The sequence below is a fragment of the Bombina bombina genome, chromosome 2 (assembly GCF_027579735.1).
Source record: "Bombina bombina isolate aBomBom1 chromosome 2, aBomBom1.pri, whole genome shotgun sequence".
NCBI lineage: Eukaryota > Metazoa > Chordata > Amphibia > Anura > Bombinatoridae > Bombina > Bombina bombina.
In genome coordinates this window covers 540,908,488-540,928,108 of record NC_069500.1, presented here as the reverse complement: position 1 = coordinate 540,928,108, position 19,621 = coordinate 540,908,488, and the positions used below count along the sequence as shown (strand labels likewise).

General features: G+C 40.8%; 1 protein-coding gene across 3 annotated transcripts in view; it reads left to right on the top strand.

Moving 5' to 3' along the window:
• SECISBP2 (SECIS binding protein 2) overlaps nucleotides 1-19,621 on the top strand; it is a 105,612-nt gene that overhangs the window by 29,223 nt on the left and 56,768 nt on the right. For all 3 annotated transcript variants that reach the window (XM_053702396.1, XM_053702395.1, XM_053702394.1), the window contains 4 exons: nucleotides 695-862; nucleotides 9,255-9,362; nucleotides 17,183-17,321; nucleotides 18,272-18,441. In XM_053702396.1, the coding sequence (XP_053558371.1) occupies nucleotides 731-862; nucleotides 9,255-9,362; nucleotides 17,183-17,321; nucleotides 18,272-18,441 (549 nt within the window). In that variant the 5' untranslated portion in view covers nucleotides 695-730. The remainder of the gene's footprint in view (nucleotides 1-694; nucleotides 863-9,254; nucleotides 9,363-17,182; nucleotides 17,322-18,271; nucleotides 18,442-19,621) is intronic.

Genomic DNA, 19,621 nt, shown 5'->3' with positions numbered 1-19,621 from the left:
TGATCAAATTGTTTTATTGCAAGTAGTCATCTGAAATTTGCCTTCTTATACATTTTATGTTGGAGCCGAGCTGCGAGGTTATTGACCACAGATGCCAGACATAAGGGGTGGTGCCACAGAATTTAGTCCGGTGTACAGAGGGCTTTAAAAACTAGCTATTTGTTACAAATGTAGAAAATAGTATTTTTCAGACAAAACCAAACATTTTTGGTTGGAGGGGAAGGCAGTCACCCCTGTTCCTCGTGCATTACTATCAAGAAAGGTGCTATATACAGTATGATCTGTATTTCAGTCAAAACCAGTAAAGCCAGGTGGATTTATTAGTGTTTTATTAGGCCTATTGTGCAGAAAAAGTTCAAGGACACAGTTTGTTTGTTTTTAAAGGAAGGAGAAGAAAATCTATTTCCCACTGCTCTGTGAAAAAGTGTAGTTTGAAGTCACTTCACATTTTTATGAAACATTACAAGCTAGATATTTGTAAGCGAACCTGATTAAAACACTTGGAAATTAAAAGATGCATGTATAAAAGTCATCTATGTTTTACTTCTATGTGCAGTATATTACATAAGCCTCTGAATACTACTATACAGTTCTACAGTGTTTAGAATAAGTTATTATAAAGCATAGACTCAGTGTTACAAGTCTATTTGAATTTTTTTTTTTAATTATATTTAGTGGTAATATTTTTACGCAGGTGCAGTTAACGCGTAATTTAGCCACTGAGGCAGAGATGGAAGAAGTAGTTGTAAAGAAGCGGAAAAGAAAAAAGAAGAAAAATAATCCCAGTCCGAAGATTAATCCTCAAGATGCTGAAGCACCTCAAAATGAGAATTTAATTGTCCAAGAGCCACCAAAATTTCAGGTTTGCTTCATGAACATTTTTATATAGAATACATGTTAGCTTTATGACATCTGTCTGTCTATCCAGCTGTCCCTAACACAGACTTTGTTTCAAAACAGACAGGAATTATGGTTCTGAGCAGTAGTGTATAATGTATTAATTGGTCACAAGGGATGCATACATCTTAGCATCACTTCCTAGTGTACTGTTAGTGGGCAATAAAAACGTAAAAGTATGGACGTCTTTATGTTACATTTTTAATTTAAATAAAATCCCATTTCTCCAACATAGGTGTGTCCGGTCCACGGCGTCATCCTTACTTGTGGGATATTCTCTTCCCCAACAGGAAATGGCAAAGAGCCCAGCAAAGCTGGTCACATGATCCCTCCTAGGCTCCGCCTACCCCAGTCATTCTCTTTGCCGTTGTACAGGCAACATCTCCACGGAGATGGCTTAGAGTTTTTTAGTGTTTAACTGTAGTTTTTATTATTCAATCAAGAGTTTGTTATTTTAAAATAGTGCTGGTATGTACTATTTACTCAGAAACAGAAAAGAGATGAAGATTTCTGTTTGTATGAGGAAAATGATTTTAGCACCGTAACTAAAATCCATGGCTGTTCCACACAGGACTGTTGAGAGCAATTAACTTCAGTTGGGGGAACAGTGTGCAGTCTCTTACTGCTTGAGGTATGACACATTCTAACAAGACGATGTAATGCTGGAAGCTGTCATTTTCCCTATGGGATCCGGTAAGCCATGTTTATTAAGATAGTAAATAAGGGCTTCACAAGGGCTTATTAAGACTGTAGACTTTTTCTGGGCTAAATCGATTCATTATTAACACATATTTAGCCTTGAGGAATCATTTATTCTGGGTATTTTGATATGATTATATCGGCAGGCACTGTTTTAGACACCTTATTCTTTAGGGGCTTTCCCTAATCATAGTCAGAGCCTCATTTTCGCGCCGGTATGGCGCACTTGTTTTTGAGGACAGCATGGCATGCAGCTGCATGTGTGTGGAGCTCTGATACATAGAAAAGTCTTTCTGAAGGCATCATTTGGTATCGTATTCCCCTTTGGGCTTGGTTGGGTCTCAGCAAAGCAGATTCCAGGGACTGTAAAGGGGTTAAATATAAAAACGGCTCCGGTTCCGTTATTTTAAGGGTTAAAGCTTCCAAATTTGGTGTGCAATACTTTTAAGGCTTTAAGACACTGTGGTGAAATTTTGGTGAATTTTGAACAATTCCTTCATACTTTTTCGCAATTGCAATAATAAAGTGTGTTTAGTTTAAAATTTAAAGTGACAGTAACGGTTTTATTTTAAAACGTTTTTTGTGCTTTGTTATCAAGTTTATGCCTGTTTAACATGTCTGAACTACCAGATAGATTGTGTTCTGACTGTGGGGAAACCAAGGTTCCTTCTCATTTAACTATATGTATTTTATGTCATAAAAAAAAAAAAAAAAATTTAGTAAAAATGATGCCCAAGATGATTCCTCAAGTGAGGGGAGTAAGCATGGTACTGCATCATCCCCTCCTTCGTCTACACCAGTCTTGCCCATACAGGAGGCCCCTAGTACATCTAGTGCGCCAATACTCCTTACTATGCAACATTTAACGGCTGTAATGGATAATTCTATCAAAAACATTTTAGCCAATATGCCCACTTATCAGCGAAAGCGCGACTGCTCTGTTTTAGAAAATTCTGTAGAGCATGAGAACGCTGATGATATGGTTTCTGAAGGGCCCCTACACCAGTCTGAGGGGGCCAGGGAGGTTTTGTCTGAGGGAGAAATTTCAGATTCAGGAAACATTTCTCAACAAGCTGAACCTGATGTGATTACTTTTAAATTTAAGTTGGAACATCTCCGCGCTCTGCTTAAGGAGGTGTTATCCAATTTGGATGATTGTGATTATCTGGTCATTCCAGAACCACTATGTAAAATGGAAAAGTTCTTAGAGGCCCCGGGGCCCCCCGAAGCTTTTCCTATATCCAAGCGGGTGGCGTACATTGTTAGTAAAGAATGGGACAGGCCCGGTATACCTTTAGTACCTCCCCCCATATTTATAAAATTGTTTTCCTATAGTCGACCCCAGAAAGGACTGATGGCAGACAGTCCCCAAGGTCGAGGGGGCGGTTTCTACTCTACACAAGCGCGCCACTATACCCATAGAAGATAGTTGTGCTTTCCAAGATCCTATGGATAAAAAATTAGAAGGTCTGCTAAAGATGTTTGTTCAGCAAGTTCCCTTCTACAACCAATTGCATGCATTGTCCCTGTCACTGCAGCCGCGTGTTTCTAGTTTGATGAGCTAGGAAAGGCGATTATTAGTAATTCTTCTTCTTATGAGGAGATTATGGACAGAATTCGTGCTCTTAAATTGGCTAATTCTTTCACCCTAGACGCCACCTTGCAATTGGCTAGGTTAGCGGCGAAAAAATTCTGGGTTTGCTATTGTGGCGCAGAGCGCTTTGGTTAAAATCTTGGGCAGCGGATGCGTCTTCCAAGAACAAATTGCTTGACATTCCTTTCAAGGGGAAAACACTCTTTGGCCCTGACTTGAAAGAGATTATCTCTGATATCACTGGGGGCAAGGGCCACGCCCTTCCTCAGGATAGGTCTTTTCAAGACCAAAAATAAACCTAAGTTTCGTCCCTTTCGCAGAAACGGATCAGCCCCAAGGGCTACGTCCTCTAAGCAGGAAGGTAATACTTCTCAAGCCAATCCAGCCTGGAGACCTATGCAAGGCTGGAGCAAAGGAAAGCAGGCCAGGAAACCTGCCACTGCTACCAAGACAGCATGAAATGCGGGCCCCCGATCCGGGACCGGATCTGGTGGGGGGCAGACTCTCTCTCTTCGCTCAGGCTTGGGAAAGAGATGTTCTGGATCCTTGGGCGCTAGAAATAGTCTCCCAAGGTTATTCTCTGGAGTTCAAGGGGCTTCCTCCAAGGGGAGAGGTTCCACAGGTCTCAGTTGTCTTCAGACCACATAAGAAGACAGGCATTCTTACATTGGGTAGAAGACCTGCTAAAAATGGGAGTGATTCATCCTGTTCCATTAGGAGAACAAGGGATGGGGTTCTACTCCAATCTGTTCATAGTTCCCAAAAAAGAGGGAACGTTCAGACCAATCTTAGATCTCAAGATCTTGAACAAGTTTCTCAAGGTTCCATCGTTCAAGATGGAAACCATTCGAACACTTCTTCCTTCCATCCAGGAAGGTCAATTCATGACCAAGGTGGATTTCAAGGATGCGTATCTACATATTCCTATCCACAAGGAACATCATCGGTTCCTAAGGTTTGCATTCCTGGACAAGCATTTCCAGTTCGTGGCATTTTCTTTCGGATTAGCCACTGCTCCTAGGATTTTCTCATAGGTACTAGGGTCCCTTCTGGCGGTGCTAAGACCAAGGGGCATTGCTGTAGTACCTTACTTGGACGACATTCTGATTCGAGCGTCGTCCCTTCCTCAAGTAAAGGCTCACACGGACATTGTCCTGGCCTTTCTCAGATCTCACGGATGGAAAGTGAACGTGGAAAAGAGTTCTCTATCTCCGTCAACGAGGGTTCCCTTCTTGGGAACTATAATAGACTCCTTAGAAATGAGGATTTTTCTGACAGAAGCCAGAAAAACAAAACTTCTAGACTCTTGTCGGATACTTCATTCCGTTCCTCTTCCTTCCATAGCGCAGTGCATGGAAGTGATAGGTTTGTTGGTAGCGGCAATGGACATAGTTCCTTTTGTGCGCATTCATCTAAGACCATTACAACTGTTCATGCTCAGTCAGTGGAATGGGGACTATTCAGACTTGTCTCCGAAGATACAAGTAAATCAGAGGACCAGAGACTCATTCCGTTGGTGGCTGTCCCTGGACAACCTGTCACAAGGGATGACCTTCCGCAGACCAGAGTGGGTCATTGTCACGACCGACGCCAGTCTGATGGGCTGGGGCGCGGTCTGGGGATCCCTGAAAGCTCAGGGTCTTTGGTCTCGGGTAGAATCTCTTCTACCGATAAATATTCTGGAACTGAGAGCGATATTCAATGCTCTCAAAGCTTGGCCTCAGCTAGCGAGGGCCAAGTTCATACATCAACCATCAGGGGGGAACAAGGAGTTCCCTAGCGATGGAAGAAGTGACCAAAATCATTCTATGGGCGGAGTCTCACTCCTGCCACCTGTCTGCTATCCACATCCCAGGAGTGGAAAATTGGGAAGCGGATTTTCTGAGTCGTCAGACATTGCATCCGGGGGAGTGGGAACTCCATCCGGAAATCTTTGCCCAAGTCACTCAACCGTGGGGCATTCCAGACATGGATCTGATGGCCTCTCGTCAGAACTTCAGAGTTCCTTACTACGGGTACAGATCCAGGGATCCCAAGGCGGCTCTAGTGGATGCACTAGTAGCACCTTGGACCTTCAAACTAGCTTATGTGTTCCCGCCGTTTCCTCTCATCCCCAGGCTGGTAGCCAGGATCAATCAGGAGAGGGCGTCGGTGATTTTGATAGCTCCTGCGTGGCCACGCAGGACTTGGTATGCAGATCTGGTGAATATGTCATCGGCTCCACCATGGAAGCTACCTTTGAGAGACCTTCTTGTTCTAGGTCCGTTCGACCCACTCCAGCTGACTGCTTGGAGATTGAACGCTTGATCTTATCAAAGCGAGGGTTCTCAGATTCTGTTATTAATACTCTTGTTCAGGCCTGAAAGCCTGTAACCAGAAAAATTACCACATAATTTGGTATATCTGTTGGTGTGAATCTGCAGGATTCCCTTGGGACAAGGTTAAGATTCCTAAGAGTCTATCCTTCCTTCGAGAAGGATTGGAAAAAGGATTATCTGCAAGTTCCTTGATGGGACAGATTTCTGCCTTGTCTGTGTTACTTCACAAAAAGCTGGCAGATGTGCCAGATGTTCTAGCCTTTGTTCAGGCTCTGGTTAGAATCAAGCCTGTTTACAAAATTTTGACTCCTCCTTGGAGTCTCAACCTAGTTCTTTCAGTTCTTCAGGGGGTTCCGTTTGAACCCTTACATTCCGTTGATATTAAGTTATTATCTTGGAAAGTTTTGTTTTTGGTTGCAATTTCTTCTGCTAGAAGAGTTTCAGAATTATCTGCTCTGCAGTGTTCTTCTCCTTATCTGGTGTTCCATGCAGATAAGGTGGTTTTGCGTACTAAACCTGGTTTTCTTCCAAAAGTTGTTTCTAACAAAAACATTAACCAGGAGATAGTTGTGCCTTCTTTGTGTCCTAATCCAGTTTCAAAGAAGGAACGTTTGTTGCACAACTTGGATGTAGTTCGTGCTCTCAAATTTTACTTAGCAGCTACTAAGGATTTCAGACAAACTTTGTCTTTGTTTGTTGTTTATTCTGGTAAACGGAGAGGTCAAAAAGCAACTTCTACCTCTCTCTCCTTCTGGATTAAAAGCATTATCCGATTGGCTTATGAGACTGCCGGACGGCAGCCTCCTGAAAGAATCACAGCTCACTCCACTAGGGCTGTGGCTTCCACATGGGCCTTCAAGAACGAGGCTTCTGTTGATCAGATATGTAAGGCAGCGACTTGGTCTTCACTGCACACTTTTTCTAAATTTTACAAATTTGATACTTTTGCTTCTTCTGAGGCTATTTTTGGGAGAAAGGTTTTGCAAGCCGTGGTGCCTTCCATTTAGGTGACCTGATTTGCTCCCTCCCTTCATCCGTGTCCTAAAGCTTTGGTATTGGTTCCCACAAGTAAGGATGACGCCGTGGACCGGACACACCTATGTTGGAGAAAACAGAATTTATGTTTACCTGATAAATTACTTTCTCCAACGGTGTGTCCGGTCCACGGCCCGCCCTGGTTTTTTTAATCAGGTCTGATAATTTATTTTCTTTAACTACAGTCACCACGGTAACATATGGTTTCTCCTATGCAAATATTCCTCCTTAACGTCGGTTGAATGACTGGGGTAGGTGGAGCCTAGGAGGGATCATGTGACCAGCTTTGCTGGGCTCTTTGCCATTTCCTGTTGGGGAAGAGAATATCCCACAAGTAAGGATGACGCCGTGGACCGGACACACCGTTGGAGAAAGTAATTTATCAGGTAAACATAAATTCTGTTATTTTTTTAGTTTTCAAAGTCTGACCAAACACCCAGCCTGGCATATTTTTGATTGGGTGATTCAGCCAATTGGAGGCCATGTTTTCCAAGCCATTATAGTGAACAGGAATTGGCTCCCATATGCTCCTTGTCAATTAATGAGGGTGGCCAGATTCTGCAAAGACTGGTATGTTAATTTATATATGCAGAAATGGAGGGTGCATTTGTTTTTGTAATGGCTGCTATGCATTATACTAATGGAATTGGAAGTGATACATAATTTAACACATCAAATTCATGTATCATTAAATAATTGCTATGAATTGTTTTAGCTATTTTTAAAAACTAAATCATTCCTTAAATGTGTAGCTTAGGTGTGACTTGCACTGTGTTTTATTACAGAAACTCAACCTTGTGGCAAATACCCCTGCAAACATGTTTTTTCCCCTAACTACTCCAATTGAAGCATGTATATATGATTAATCTAATACCTTCTCATGTGAGAATAAAAATAATTTAACACATTTGCTTCAGCTCTAGGAACCAGGGAAAATATTTAAAAATATATAATACATACTTTTATATTGCCAGGAATTTATTTTGAAATCCAGTTTTATTGAATGCAGATACAGCTTTTTGCAATCCATGAAAACCAAAGTGTATATAGAAATACTAAATGAATAAAGGACTAACACTCAATTAATTTTAATTGTGATCAAATGTAAAACTAAATGTATGTATTTGCTGTATAGAGTATATAAACTAATATAATAATTATTAAATTAATTGATTTATGCACTGTATTTATTCGTTATATATAATGACTGTAAAATATACAGTATTCTACGAATAGGTTTTGTAGTAATAATAAAGTTCAATAAAATAACTGAAGTTATGTAATAAAATCAAATAATTCATATACTTAACATAATTTTAGATGGGGATTAGAAAATTAGCTGTTTCTCCAATCTGTGTGTGTGTGTGTGTGGGGGGGGGTGATATGTGACCTTTCTTAGTTGGCGCAATTTGTTTGGTTTATTCTAATTAATAAACTATTTCATGTCAAGTGATGAAGTTAATTTCATTTTTTTACCTACATAGAATTTTATAGAAAGTGTTGAATCTGGCCAAGGCTGGTGAACTTGGAAGAGTACAGTTGGTGAATTTTGCCTGCTGGCACATAAAAGCACTCCTTTGGGTGACCAAATAATTGACAGAGTAGCAGAAATGGTCCTGGGTTGAAGTGATCTTCCTGGTACTGGAGGCACTGTAGCAACCACATCCCCTGCAACCCTGGTGTGTTTTGTTAATTGCAGAACACAGTAATTGTACGCACATATAAAGGTTTGTGGCCCAATAAATGACCATCTGAGGTATTTTCTGTTTAAAGGGACGGTAAACAGCTTGTTTTTACAAGACATTTCTGTTGTGTTGCTATAAAATAACATATCAGGCATTAACATTTTTAAAACAGATTAACATCCTTTTTACTGCAGTTATTTTTCAGTAGCCAAACTCCACCCACCATTTGTCTTATTTAGAGGAATCAATCTCTGCTTAAAGGGACACTGAACCCAAAAAAATTTTCTTTCATGATTCAGATAGAGCATGCAATTTTAAGCAACTTTCTAATTTACTCCTATTATCAATTTTCTTCGTTCTCTTGCTATTTTTATTTGAAAAAGAAGGCATCTACGCTGTTTTTTTTTTGTTCAGGCAGCTGGACAGCACTTTTTTATTTGTGGATGAATTTATCCACCAATCAGCAAGGACAACCCAGGTTGTTCACCAAAAATGGGCCGGCATCTAAACTTGCATTTCAAATAAAGATAGTAAGAGAACGAAGCAAATTTGATTATAGGAGTAAATTAGAAAGTTGCTTAAAATGTCATGATCTATCTGAATCATGAAAGAAAAAAAAAAAAAGGGTTCAGTGTCCCTTTAAGTCCACAGACAAAAAGGCTAGCCACAATCATAAATTTAGTATAAAGTGAATTGTTTTGTAGCTATTTTCTAATAAACCCAATTAGAGACAGATATGTAGCAGGTTTGTCTTGAGAAGTCAGCAAGATGCATTTCAAATCCTGAGAATTAAAATTTGCTAAATTTTCAGAGCGTTGCATGAAAAGGGGGCAAAAAAATTAAAATTAATTATGCATAACTAAACATTTTGTATAAAAATCTCAGATGTTGACTTGTCCCTTTAAGTAACAGATCGTGAAGTTTATAAGTAGTTGAATAGTGTTACTTATAGTGATGCTTATTTTTATGATCATGACCACGATAAATAATGATTATTATTCTTTGTTTTGTATTTATTTTATAAAGGATGATGAAGAGTTTCCTGATCTTGCATCATCTTTTGGTGGCGCAGACAGAAACCTCCGCTTTGGGCCCCTGAAGAGTCATAGCTATAGTCAACCAAGGCATGGACTAGTAAGTTGTGGCAATACCTATTTAAAACATTTTAAAGTGTTGTTACCATTCTGTATAAGATACGTATATTTTTTGGAATGTAATGACAAATGCATTAGAGAATAACATTTTTTGGTACTTTTGTACTGAAGTTTTGGTAAATATTATCTCTACAAATTGCTGTCAATTTGAAACTTTTGTTTTCATTTCTAGATGCTCCTGTTTGGGAGTTTCTAAACAGGAACCTTTCTGTTTTTGTACATAATAAAACATTGGTTTTATAACACTTTTTTAGAAGGACACTATAGTCAAGTGTTTTAATAGAAGTGTTTTGCAGGACCCTTGTTTCTATTAAAGCTTATAGCTAATGGTAAAGTTTTTCGTCACAGGTGCACACAGAGCATATGTTTGTATGCTCTCCTTATATCTGCATTGAAACACTACCTCTTCTCAGCCGGCATTATTGTTGAAGAATTTCATTGCCGTTGCACAGGAAACTGTAAATATAAACTCAGCCTGCACCCATAGTAACTGTCACAGAAATTGTGATCCATCTGGCACAAGTAAAATGTATTAACAAATGAACCGTCTTTGCAAAATCAAACTTTTATTATTCAAATAAAGTGTGTAATTTAATTTAAAATAATCAAAAACTACTTTCCATTCTACTTTTATTATCAAAATGACCTCCTTTTTCTTTGTATCCGTACCTGAAATGTAACCTCTTTATTTGAGAACATGCCTAGGTAGGCTCAGGAGAGTGCACATGTTTTTACCAGCAAGCCTGTACTATTATGTGTTTAAGCCCCAATCAGCAGCACTAGTTTTACGACTTTGTGTAACTAGTACTGCTGATGAGGTTCCTAACTATTATGGCCCTTTAAAAACTAATAAGCACAATTTCCCAAACCACCTGCAAAGGAACACTCCTATAAATGAACACACCTTTTTATGAAGATTGGTTCAGCTAAATATTACTCTTGAATTACTTTTTTACTGTTCATGAAATTCTTAAATTACTGAACCAGTATACTTATTTATTTATTTTTAGAATTTATAGCTAAATGGATGTTTATCCATTCAGAAGTTAAACACATTTCAAAATTTGCATTTAACATATAAAGGGGCACTCAAGTCAAAATTAAACTTTCAGGATTCAGATAGAGCATGCAATTTTTAAACAACTTTCCAATTTACTTCTATTAACAAAATGTGCACAGTCTTTTTATATTTGCACTTTCCATCTTAATGGGAGGAGAGTCCACTGCTTCATTCATTACTTGTGGGAATTAAGAACCTGGCCACCAGGAGGAGGCAAAGACACCCCAGCCAAAGGCTTACATACCTCCCCCAGTCATTATTTGCCTTTTGTCACAGGAGGTTGGCAGAGAAGTGTCGGAAGATTCGGAGTAGTCTCTTATGGAGGGTAGTACTCTTCGAAATGGGACTGGAATTTTAAGTAATCCTGTCAGCCTCTCAGTGAGAGCATGGATGAAAGTTAGAGTCTGGAGATGCAGGGAGTGTCGTTTCTGCGAAACCATCCCAACTCATGTTAACAGCTCCTTGGCAATCCACGTTGACAAGTTTCGCAGCCTGCCTTTATTCACTCAAGTCCATGTCAGGAGCGATGCTACTAACCTGTCGCACTTGAAGGGCCATGTTCCTGTTCCATGGCATAGATTCTGGTAAGATCGTTTTCATTTATACACATATGATAACGCAAGAAGACAGGGTCACAGTGTGTCTCCTTTTATCTGTATAGAATCAAGGGTTAATATCCCTGGAAAGGGGATTATTAAACGGGGGAATTTATGCATAATATCTTTGTGTCAATGCTACGTCATGTGTGAGATGATCTAGCAATGTGTGAACAGCCAGGTGAGATCTGCGCGACCTTTTTTTGGCGCAATTTCTCTACTGCAGGGGCGGTCCTGCATGGCACTCCATGTGACCAGGTGTGGCCTCTTCAACTTCCTCTTTCCTGATTGGCATTTGCGGGAGACATAACGGTTTCTCTATGGTCCAGGTCATAGGAGGTGGTGGGTGCCCCGGCCATTGGTGTATAAAGGTGCCATTTAATCTATCTCAGTCCGTATTAAAGGCGCAAGCTATGGAGGACTCTGATATGTTAGAGGATTCTCCCTCTTTAATTAAATCTAATACCTATGTTTATTGTGAGGAGGTAGAGGTTGATCCGCCTGCTCAATTGTGTTCCACATGCTTTGATAAGATTGCAATATCTAAAAAGAATAAGATATTTAGTACTACTGAGCCCTCCAACTCTCAGGGTTCTCCGTCCCGCGAGGTGTGTTCCCAAAATTCATCTCCGATTACACATGCAGCTCCCCAAAACCCAACTAATCCTCCCGCGGGAAGGGCCTCGTGGCAGCCAGATTTTGCTGCCCAGTTGCAAAAGGCGGTTTCTGCGGCCTTCCATGCACTACCACGCCCTGCGAAGCGCAAGTGAAGGAAAAGATATAGCATTCCGTCCCAGGGGTCATCTTCTCCGTTTGATGTCTCTGAGCGATTATCTGAAGAGGTGGACTCCTCCGACTCGTCAGGGGGCGCTCTCTCTGGGACGGAATCGGTGTTGAACATTTTACTGAAAGAAGTGCTTGCTACGTTGGAGGTTCCGAAACTTCCGGAAGAGCCCGGGTGGTGCCTCAGACCTTCCCAGTTCCCGTGAAGATGGCTACAATTATTAAGAATGAGTGGGAGAAATTGGGCTTGTCCTTTTCTCCCTCTACTTCTTTTAAAAAGCTGTTCCCCATTCCTGACTCTCAGCTTGAGCTATGGGGGGCCATTCTGAAGGTGGATGGAGCTATCTCCACGCTCACTAAGCGTATGACTATTCCCCTCGAGGATAATTCGTCGTTCAAAGAGCCCATGGACAAGAAGTTAAAAACCATGTTGAGAAAGATGTTCCAACTCACATGGTTTGTTTTCCAACCGGCAGCTGCGATACCTGTTGGTGTGATGCACTATCAGCTATGGTCGAGGTGGAGACTCCCCTTGAGGAGATACAGGAAAAGATAAAGGCCTTAAGGGTAGCTAACTCTTTTATCTGTGATGCAGACATGCAGGTTATTCACCTGAATGCCAAAACATCAGGTTTCTCTGTTCTAGCCCTCAGAGCTCTATGGTTAAAGTCGTGGTCTGCTGACATGACTTCCAAGTCTAGATTACTATCCCTTCTGTTTTCAGGGAAAGTTCTTTTTGGTCCAGTCCTGGACTCTTATCATATCCACGGTCATGGGAGGCAAGGGTGCTTTCCTTCCGCAGGATAAGAAGAATAAGCCTAAGGGCTCTACTTTTCGTCCCTTTCGTTCGGACAAGTCTCTACGTCAGCAGCCTGCTGCGAAGACGGAGCAGTCCAAGGTATCTTGGAAGCCATCTCAATCGAGACCGTCGACATGAAGGAGCGGCCCCTGATCCGTCACTGGATCGCATAGGGGGCAGACTATCTTTGTTCGCAGAGGCTTGGATAACAGACTTCCAGGATCCCAGGGTTACAGGATAGGGTTCAGGACTCATCCGCCCAGGGGCAGATTCCTCCTGTCAAACCTATCCTCAAGATCAGAGAAGAGAGACTCCTTTCTAGAGTGCGTGAGGGATCTCTCTGAGTAATCGTTCCAGTAGGTGGCTCCCTATCTGTACGATATTCTGGTCCAGGCTCCGTCCTGCAGTCTCGCGGAGGACCACTCGAGGGCTCTTCTTCTCCTTCAATCTGATGGATTGAAGATAAACTAAGGGAAGAGTTCTTTGGTTCCCAGCAACAGGGTGGAGTTCCTGGGTACGATAAAAGATTCCATATCTATGAAGATATTCTTGATGGATCAGAGACATTCCAAGATTGTGTCCAGCTGTCTTGCCTTTCAGACCTCCTCAAGGCCACCTGTGGCCAGGTGTATCCAGCACAGATGTCATTCCATTCGCCAGGTTCCATCTCAGACCTCTTCAGTTATGCATGTTGAGACAATGGAACGGCAATCACTCAGATCTATCCCAACAGATCTCTCTGGACAACCGAGTGAGGGAATCCCTCTCTTGTTGGATCTGTATGGGTCAGCTGGCCCAGGGACATCCTTCTTGAGGCCATCCTGGGAGATTAGGACCACGGACGCAAGTCTATCAGGATGGGGGGCTGTTTGGGGTGCCAGAAGGGCACAGGGCAGGTGGACTCGAGAGGAGTCGACTCTTCCAATAAATATTCTGGAACTTTGAGCGATATTCAACGCTCTGAGGGCTTGGCCCTACCTGGGGTCATCCCGATTCATCAGATTCCAGTCGGACAACATTACCTAGGTTGCTTACATCAACCAACGGGGGGAATGAGAAGCTCCCTAGCCATGAGGGAAGTATCTCGGATTCGGGAATGGGCAGACAATCACAATTGTTTGCTCTCAGCGATCCACATTCCGGGTGTGGACAACTGGGAAGCGGATTTTCTCAGCAGATAGTCGTTTAATCCAGGGGAATGGTCATTCCATCCCGAGGTGTTTGCGGAGATCTGCAACAGATGGGGGACGCCGGAGATAGACCTCATGGCGTCCAGACTTAACTTCAAGCTACCCATATACGGGTCGCAATCCAGGGACCCACAGGCAGAGCTGATAGATACCTTAGGAATTCCTTGGGAGTTCAACCTAATTTATATATTTCCACCGTTGCCACTTCTTCCTCGAGTGGTGGCCGTATCAAACGGGAGCAAGCTTTGACCATTCTGATTGCTCTGTTGTGGCCGCGGAGGACGTGGTTTGCAGATCTGGTGGGGATGTCTTCATCTCCTCCATGGAGGTTACCCTGGCACAGAGATCTGCTGGTCCAGGGTCCCTTTCTACACCAAAATCTCGATTCTCTGAGGCTGACTGCGTGGAGATTGAACGCCTAGTCTTGGCTAAGAGAGGTTTTTCTGAGAGAGTAATTGATACTCTCATCCAGGCCAGGAAGCCGATCACTCGTCGCATCTATCATAAGGTGTGGAGGACCTACTTATCCTGGTGCGAGGAACGTGGATATCCCTGGCACAAGGTTAGGGTATCCAGGATTTTGGCCTTTCTCCAGGATGGGCTGGATAAGGGTTTTGCCTCCAGTTCTTTAAGGGGACAGATTTCGGCGTTGTCGGTGCTGTTACACAAGAAGCTAGCGGAGCTTCCTGATATTCAGTCCTTTGTTCAGGCTCTGTCTAGGATCAGACCTGTCTTTAGAAATTCGGCTCCTCCTTGGAGCTTAAACTTGGTTCTTAAGGTTTTGCAGAGGGCTCTGTTTGAGCCTATGCATGCTCTTGACATTAAGATTCTGTTCTGGAAGATTCTATTTCTTCTGGCTATTGCATCGGCTCGCAGGGTCTCTGAGTTAGCGGCCTTGCAGTCTGAATCCCCTTACTTGGTTTTTCACACTGATAAGGCTGTGCTTCACACTGGGTTGGGATTTCTTCAATCAGGAGATAGTAGTTCCTTCTTTGTGTCCTAACCCTTCTTTGTCTAAGGAAAGGTTACTGCATAACTTGGATGTGGTTCGAGCATTGAAGTTTTATCTTCAGGCCACGAAAGATTTCAGACAGACTTCATCCTTATTTGTGGCATATTCAGGGAAGCGTAGGGGGCAGAGAACCTCTTCCACTCTGTCTTTTTGGTTGAGGAGCGTTATCCGCTTGGTCTATGAGACAGCAGGACATAAGCCTCCTCAGAGGATTACGGCTCACTCAACTAGAGCTGTGGCCTCTTCTTGGGCCTTTAAGAACGAGGCCTCTGTGGAGCAGACTTGTAAGGCGGCTACTTGGTCTTCCTTACATACTTTTACAAAGTTTTACAAATTTGATGTCTTTGCTTCGACGGAAGCTGCTTGGGAGAAAGGTTCTGCAGGCTGTGGTGCCCTCAGTATAGGGTCAACCTCCTTTTACCCTCCCGTTTATTTTCATGCATTGTCCTCTAGGGCTTGGGTATTTATTTCCACAAGTAATGAATGAAGCAGTGGAGTCTCCTCCCATTAAGATGGAAAACATAAATAGTGCTTACCTGATAATTTAATGTCCATCTGTGGGAGGAGAATCCACTGCTCCCGCCCATTTGCTCCGGTGGGCGGACTTACATTTAATATTACTCTTCTGGCACCTTTTTATACCCTGATATTTCTCCTACTGTTCCTTGTTCCCTTGGCAGAATGACTGGGGGGTATTAAAGCCTTTAGCTGGGGTGTCTTTGCCTCCTCCTGGTTGCCAGGTTCTTAATTCCCACAAGTAATGAATGAAGCAGTGGACTCTCCTCCCACAGATGGAAATGAAATTATCAGGTAAGCATAATTTGTTTTTTGAGTAACCAGCTCCTACTAAGCATGTGCAAGAATTCACAAAATATACATTTGTGATTGGCTGATGGCTGTCACTTGATGTAGTAGGAGTGGAAATAGACATAACTTTGAAATTTGAAAAATAATCCAGAATGCTAGGTACCAGAAGTAATTGTTTCATAAATTTCAATGTAGTCTATTATGATATTTGACAGTATCTCAAAACATTAATAATTTGGTAACCACCACTGTATTTCTATGTTTTTTGGCCACTGTTTTGGATTTTGTTACATTTTCTGAGTGCATTTTATCAGGTCTCTACAGAAGGCAAAGTTGTATATGCAGTACAATATTTCTTAAAGATTCCACTCTTTATTAATTGCATTAAAGGGACATTCCAGCCAAAATTGGAATCCACAAGGATTCATTTCAGATTACAATAGAAGCCTTTTTGTAATATACATGTATTAACAAAAATGCTTTTTATGAAAGCTATAACTGTTTCAAAAGTGTATTTAAGTATGCACCGTGCACCAGCCTTTTAAACACAACACTTGCTTAGAGAGCCTAAGGTGCTTGTACCATCTGGTAATGACTCAGTTTGTTAGTTGCTGTCATGATACAAGCCCCACTAGTACTTTGAGCAGCTGCAGTATTTAAATTGTTGGTGCACTGAGAATATCTAGTTATGCTTCACATGCACGTGCAGCAAAATAATGTGAACACTAAAACAGTGATAACTTTTACTAGAAGTATTTTTGCCAATACATGTATATCACATATATGTTTCTATTCAAAGATGTAATTTATCAATGTGCATTTAAAGGGACAGTCAAGTCCCAAAAAAACTTTCATGATCCAAATAGGGCATGCAATTTTAAACAACTTTCCAATTTACTTTTATCACCAACTTTGCTTTGTTCTCTTGGTATTCTTAGTTGATAGCTGAACCTAGGAGGTTCATATGCTAATTTCTTAGACCTTGAAGACTGCCTCTAATCTGAATGCATTTTGACAGTTTTTCACCACTAGAGGGCATTATTTCATGTGTTTCATGTAGATAACATTAAGCTCATGCACGGGAATTTACCATGGAGACAGCACTGATTGGCTAAAGTGCAAGTCTGTCATAAGAACTGAAATAAGGGGGCAGTCTGCTGAGGCTTAGATACAAGGTAATTACAGAGGTAAAACGTGTATAATTATAACTGTGTTGGTTATGCAGAACTGGGGAATTGGTAATTAAGGGATTATCTATCTTTTAAAACAACAACAATTCTGGTGTTGACTGTCCCTTTAAACTTTGACTGTAATGTCCCTTTAATTACCTCAGACTAGTATATGCATATTTTAGAGAGAGAAAATAAAATTAAAAAAAAAAGTTACTTGTTATGTAAATGCTCTTTAGTAAGAAATACATTTGCAGAACTGAATGAAAAGTGGCTTTTTATTGTGCGCCTCACTGGTTCCGACTTAACCTGTTGAAGGTGCGTGCCTATAAGTGACTCCATCAGAGAGGACATTTACAGACTGTGTTTTTTCTTCTGTCGCAGGAGACTGTCAAAACAAAGGGTGGTGGCAGGAAGAGTAAGGAGCTGGTTCAGCTGAATTTGGGCGGCATGCTTGCAGCACTGGAACAGAAACAGCACTCGGAGAAGGCAAAGCAGTCTGCCAAGCCTCTTGTATTTTCTGGTAAAATAAATCTGTTTTTGCATATTAATAAGAAACATAATGTTCAAATATGTTTAGAAACATTTTACCATAGATGTAGAGTGCACTGATTACAGAATATGATACATATGGATATGATGTAGTTGTAGCCTGAATATAAGTCCATATATGCCCATCTTTATTAATAAAGTTACGTCTCTCTACCACTTTGGACAATGAAGGCTTCAACAAAACCTTAAGTGATAGCACAGACATACTGTAGTTCAGTATTTTAATGAGCAATGTTAGTAGAACACTTACAAAAGATAACGCAGGTGTTCTGGAGGGTCACTCAGGCATAGAAAAGTGGAAGTGTACCTGAATTAAAGGGACGTAACAGTCACCATTAAAATTGACTGTTTCAGCCTTTACTGTACAGGGTGCACAGAACTTGTCTAGATATTTTCTCTCCAATAGCATTCAGTTACTGTGTTGAGTAGAGGCTTTTGTCATACCACTGGTTGCACAAATGGAGCCATTGCATAACTATTGACTTTCTAAACTGGCATGGAATTTGATTGCTGTTGCATGTCTGCCTATACTGTAAAAGGTGGGATTACCTGCTCCATAGTGTATCACAGAAATGGGGCAAGGGGATGCTGAATCAGTTGAGTTGATCATGTCCTGAAGCATACAATGTGTGTGTGTGTATTTATATGTATGTGTGTGTATTTATATGTATGTATGTGTGTGTATTTATATGTATGTGTGTGTGTGCATTTATATGTATGTATGTGTATGCATGTATGTGTGTGTGTGTGTATTTATATGTATGTGTGTGTGTGCATATATGTGTTTTAATCAGTACATATACTACAGTAAAGGCTCCACCTCTAGTCATTATATTTGTTATGAACATGCTTCTGTGTACCAGATTTTTTTTTTAATTTGCCTCACTAGTTGTTTTTATATTGTATTTTGTCTGTCTTTAGTTGGAGGAGGTGTCCCTGTTATTTCCCGGGAGCCAGCTGCTATAACTAAGCGGCAGCAGAGCAAACCAAGCCTGACACCACACAACCCTCTTGATTCTAGCGCTCCTCTAGTGAAAAAAGGAAAGCAGCGAGAAGTGCCCAAACCCAAAAAACCAACATCACTCAAAAAGGTTGTTGTTCAATGAGTCCATATCCAGTCTGTTGTGTTCAGGCAAAGGGAGATTATATTCAGTGTTATGATTTTACATTTCTTATTTTCATAAAGCTTTCTACATGTGTTTAACTTGTGTGATACAAATATGTTTATCTTTTGTTCCTCTACTTTCATATTCAAATTCTAAATATTTGCAAATCGTATGGTAAATTATGAAAGCTGTGTTGCTTTTGCTGAACTTTAAATGTAAAGGTATGTAAATGTGCAACAAGAAAATGCTGTAACTGTGTGTTTAACCCCTACACAGAGCAATAGCTCTAGAGCAGCAATGCACTACTGGGACCTAAACCATTGAGCTAATGACTAGGCATATGTGTGTAGCAACCAATCATCAGTAGTACAGTGCTGCTCCTGAGCCTACCTAATTATACTTTTCAATAAAAGATACCAAGAAAATGAGGTACATTTGATTACAGATACAAATTGAAAAGTCTATTTAAATTGCATGCTTTATCTAAACCATGAAAGCTTAATTACATTACATTTTAATGATACAGATAGGAATTAAGTGTCCAATTTAAAAAAAAAAAAATAATCCAATTTATGGCTTTTGATTTACCTCTTTCCCTTGATATCCTTTGCTGAAATATGTCTCCTTTCCATGATAGTTTACAAAGGTAAGCTCAGGGTTAAGCGCGTGTCTCGAGCTCTATATGTTTATCATCGTTACAAACCTTGTATTATTATTATCGGTTATTTGTACAGCGCCAACAGATTCCGCAGCGCTAACTACACTGGTACTGTTTTAATTACAGAAGTAGTTTGTACTTTTTTTTTTTTTTTAACATTTAGTTCTTTCTTACTCATGAAAGTTTCATTTTTTTAACTTGTTGTGCTGCTCAGTTCTTGCGTACAATAGCAACTGGGCCTGAATTTACCATATATATATATATATATATAAAGTAGCTTTCTTTTATTAGTAGTTTCTTGGCTGTCCTAAAACATAGTACAAAAAAGCTGTCTAGGTCACTAAAGTCTTGTGGTTTAGCTGAATAATTAATCATTTTTTTTTTTGTAAATCAAAATCCTGAACAAATAGCTTTCTTATTTACTTGAGTATTCCTGTTTCTGGTCGCTACTAATATCCTGATGGAGCATTTCTTGCTGCAAGTTGCTTGCTTTGGTAACTGCTGGGC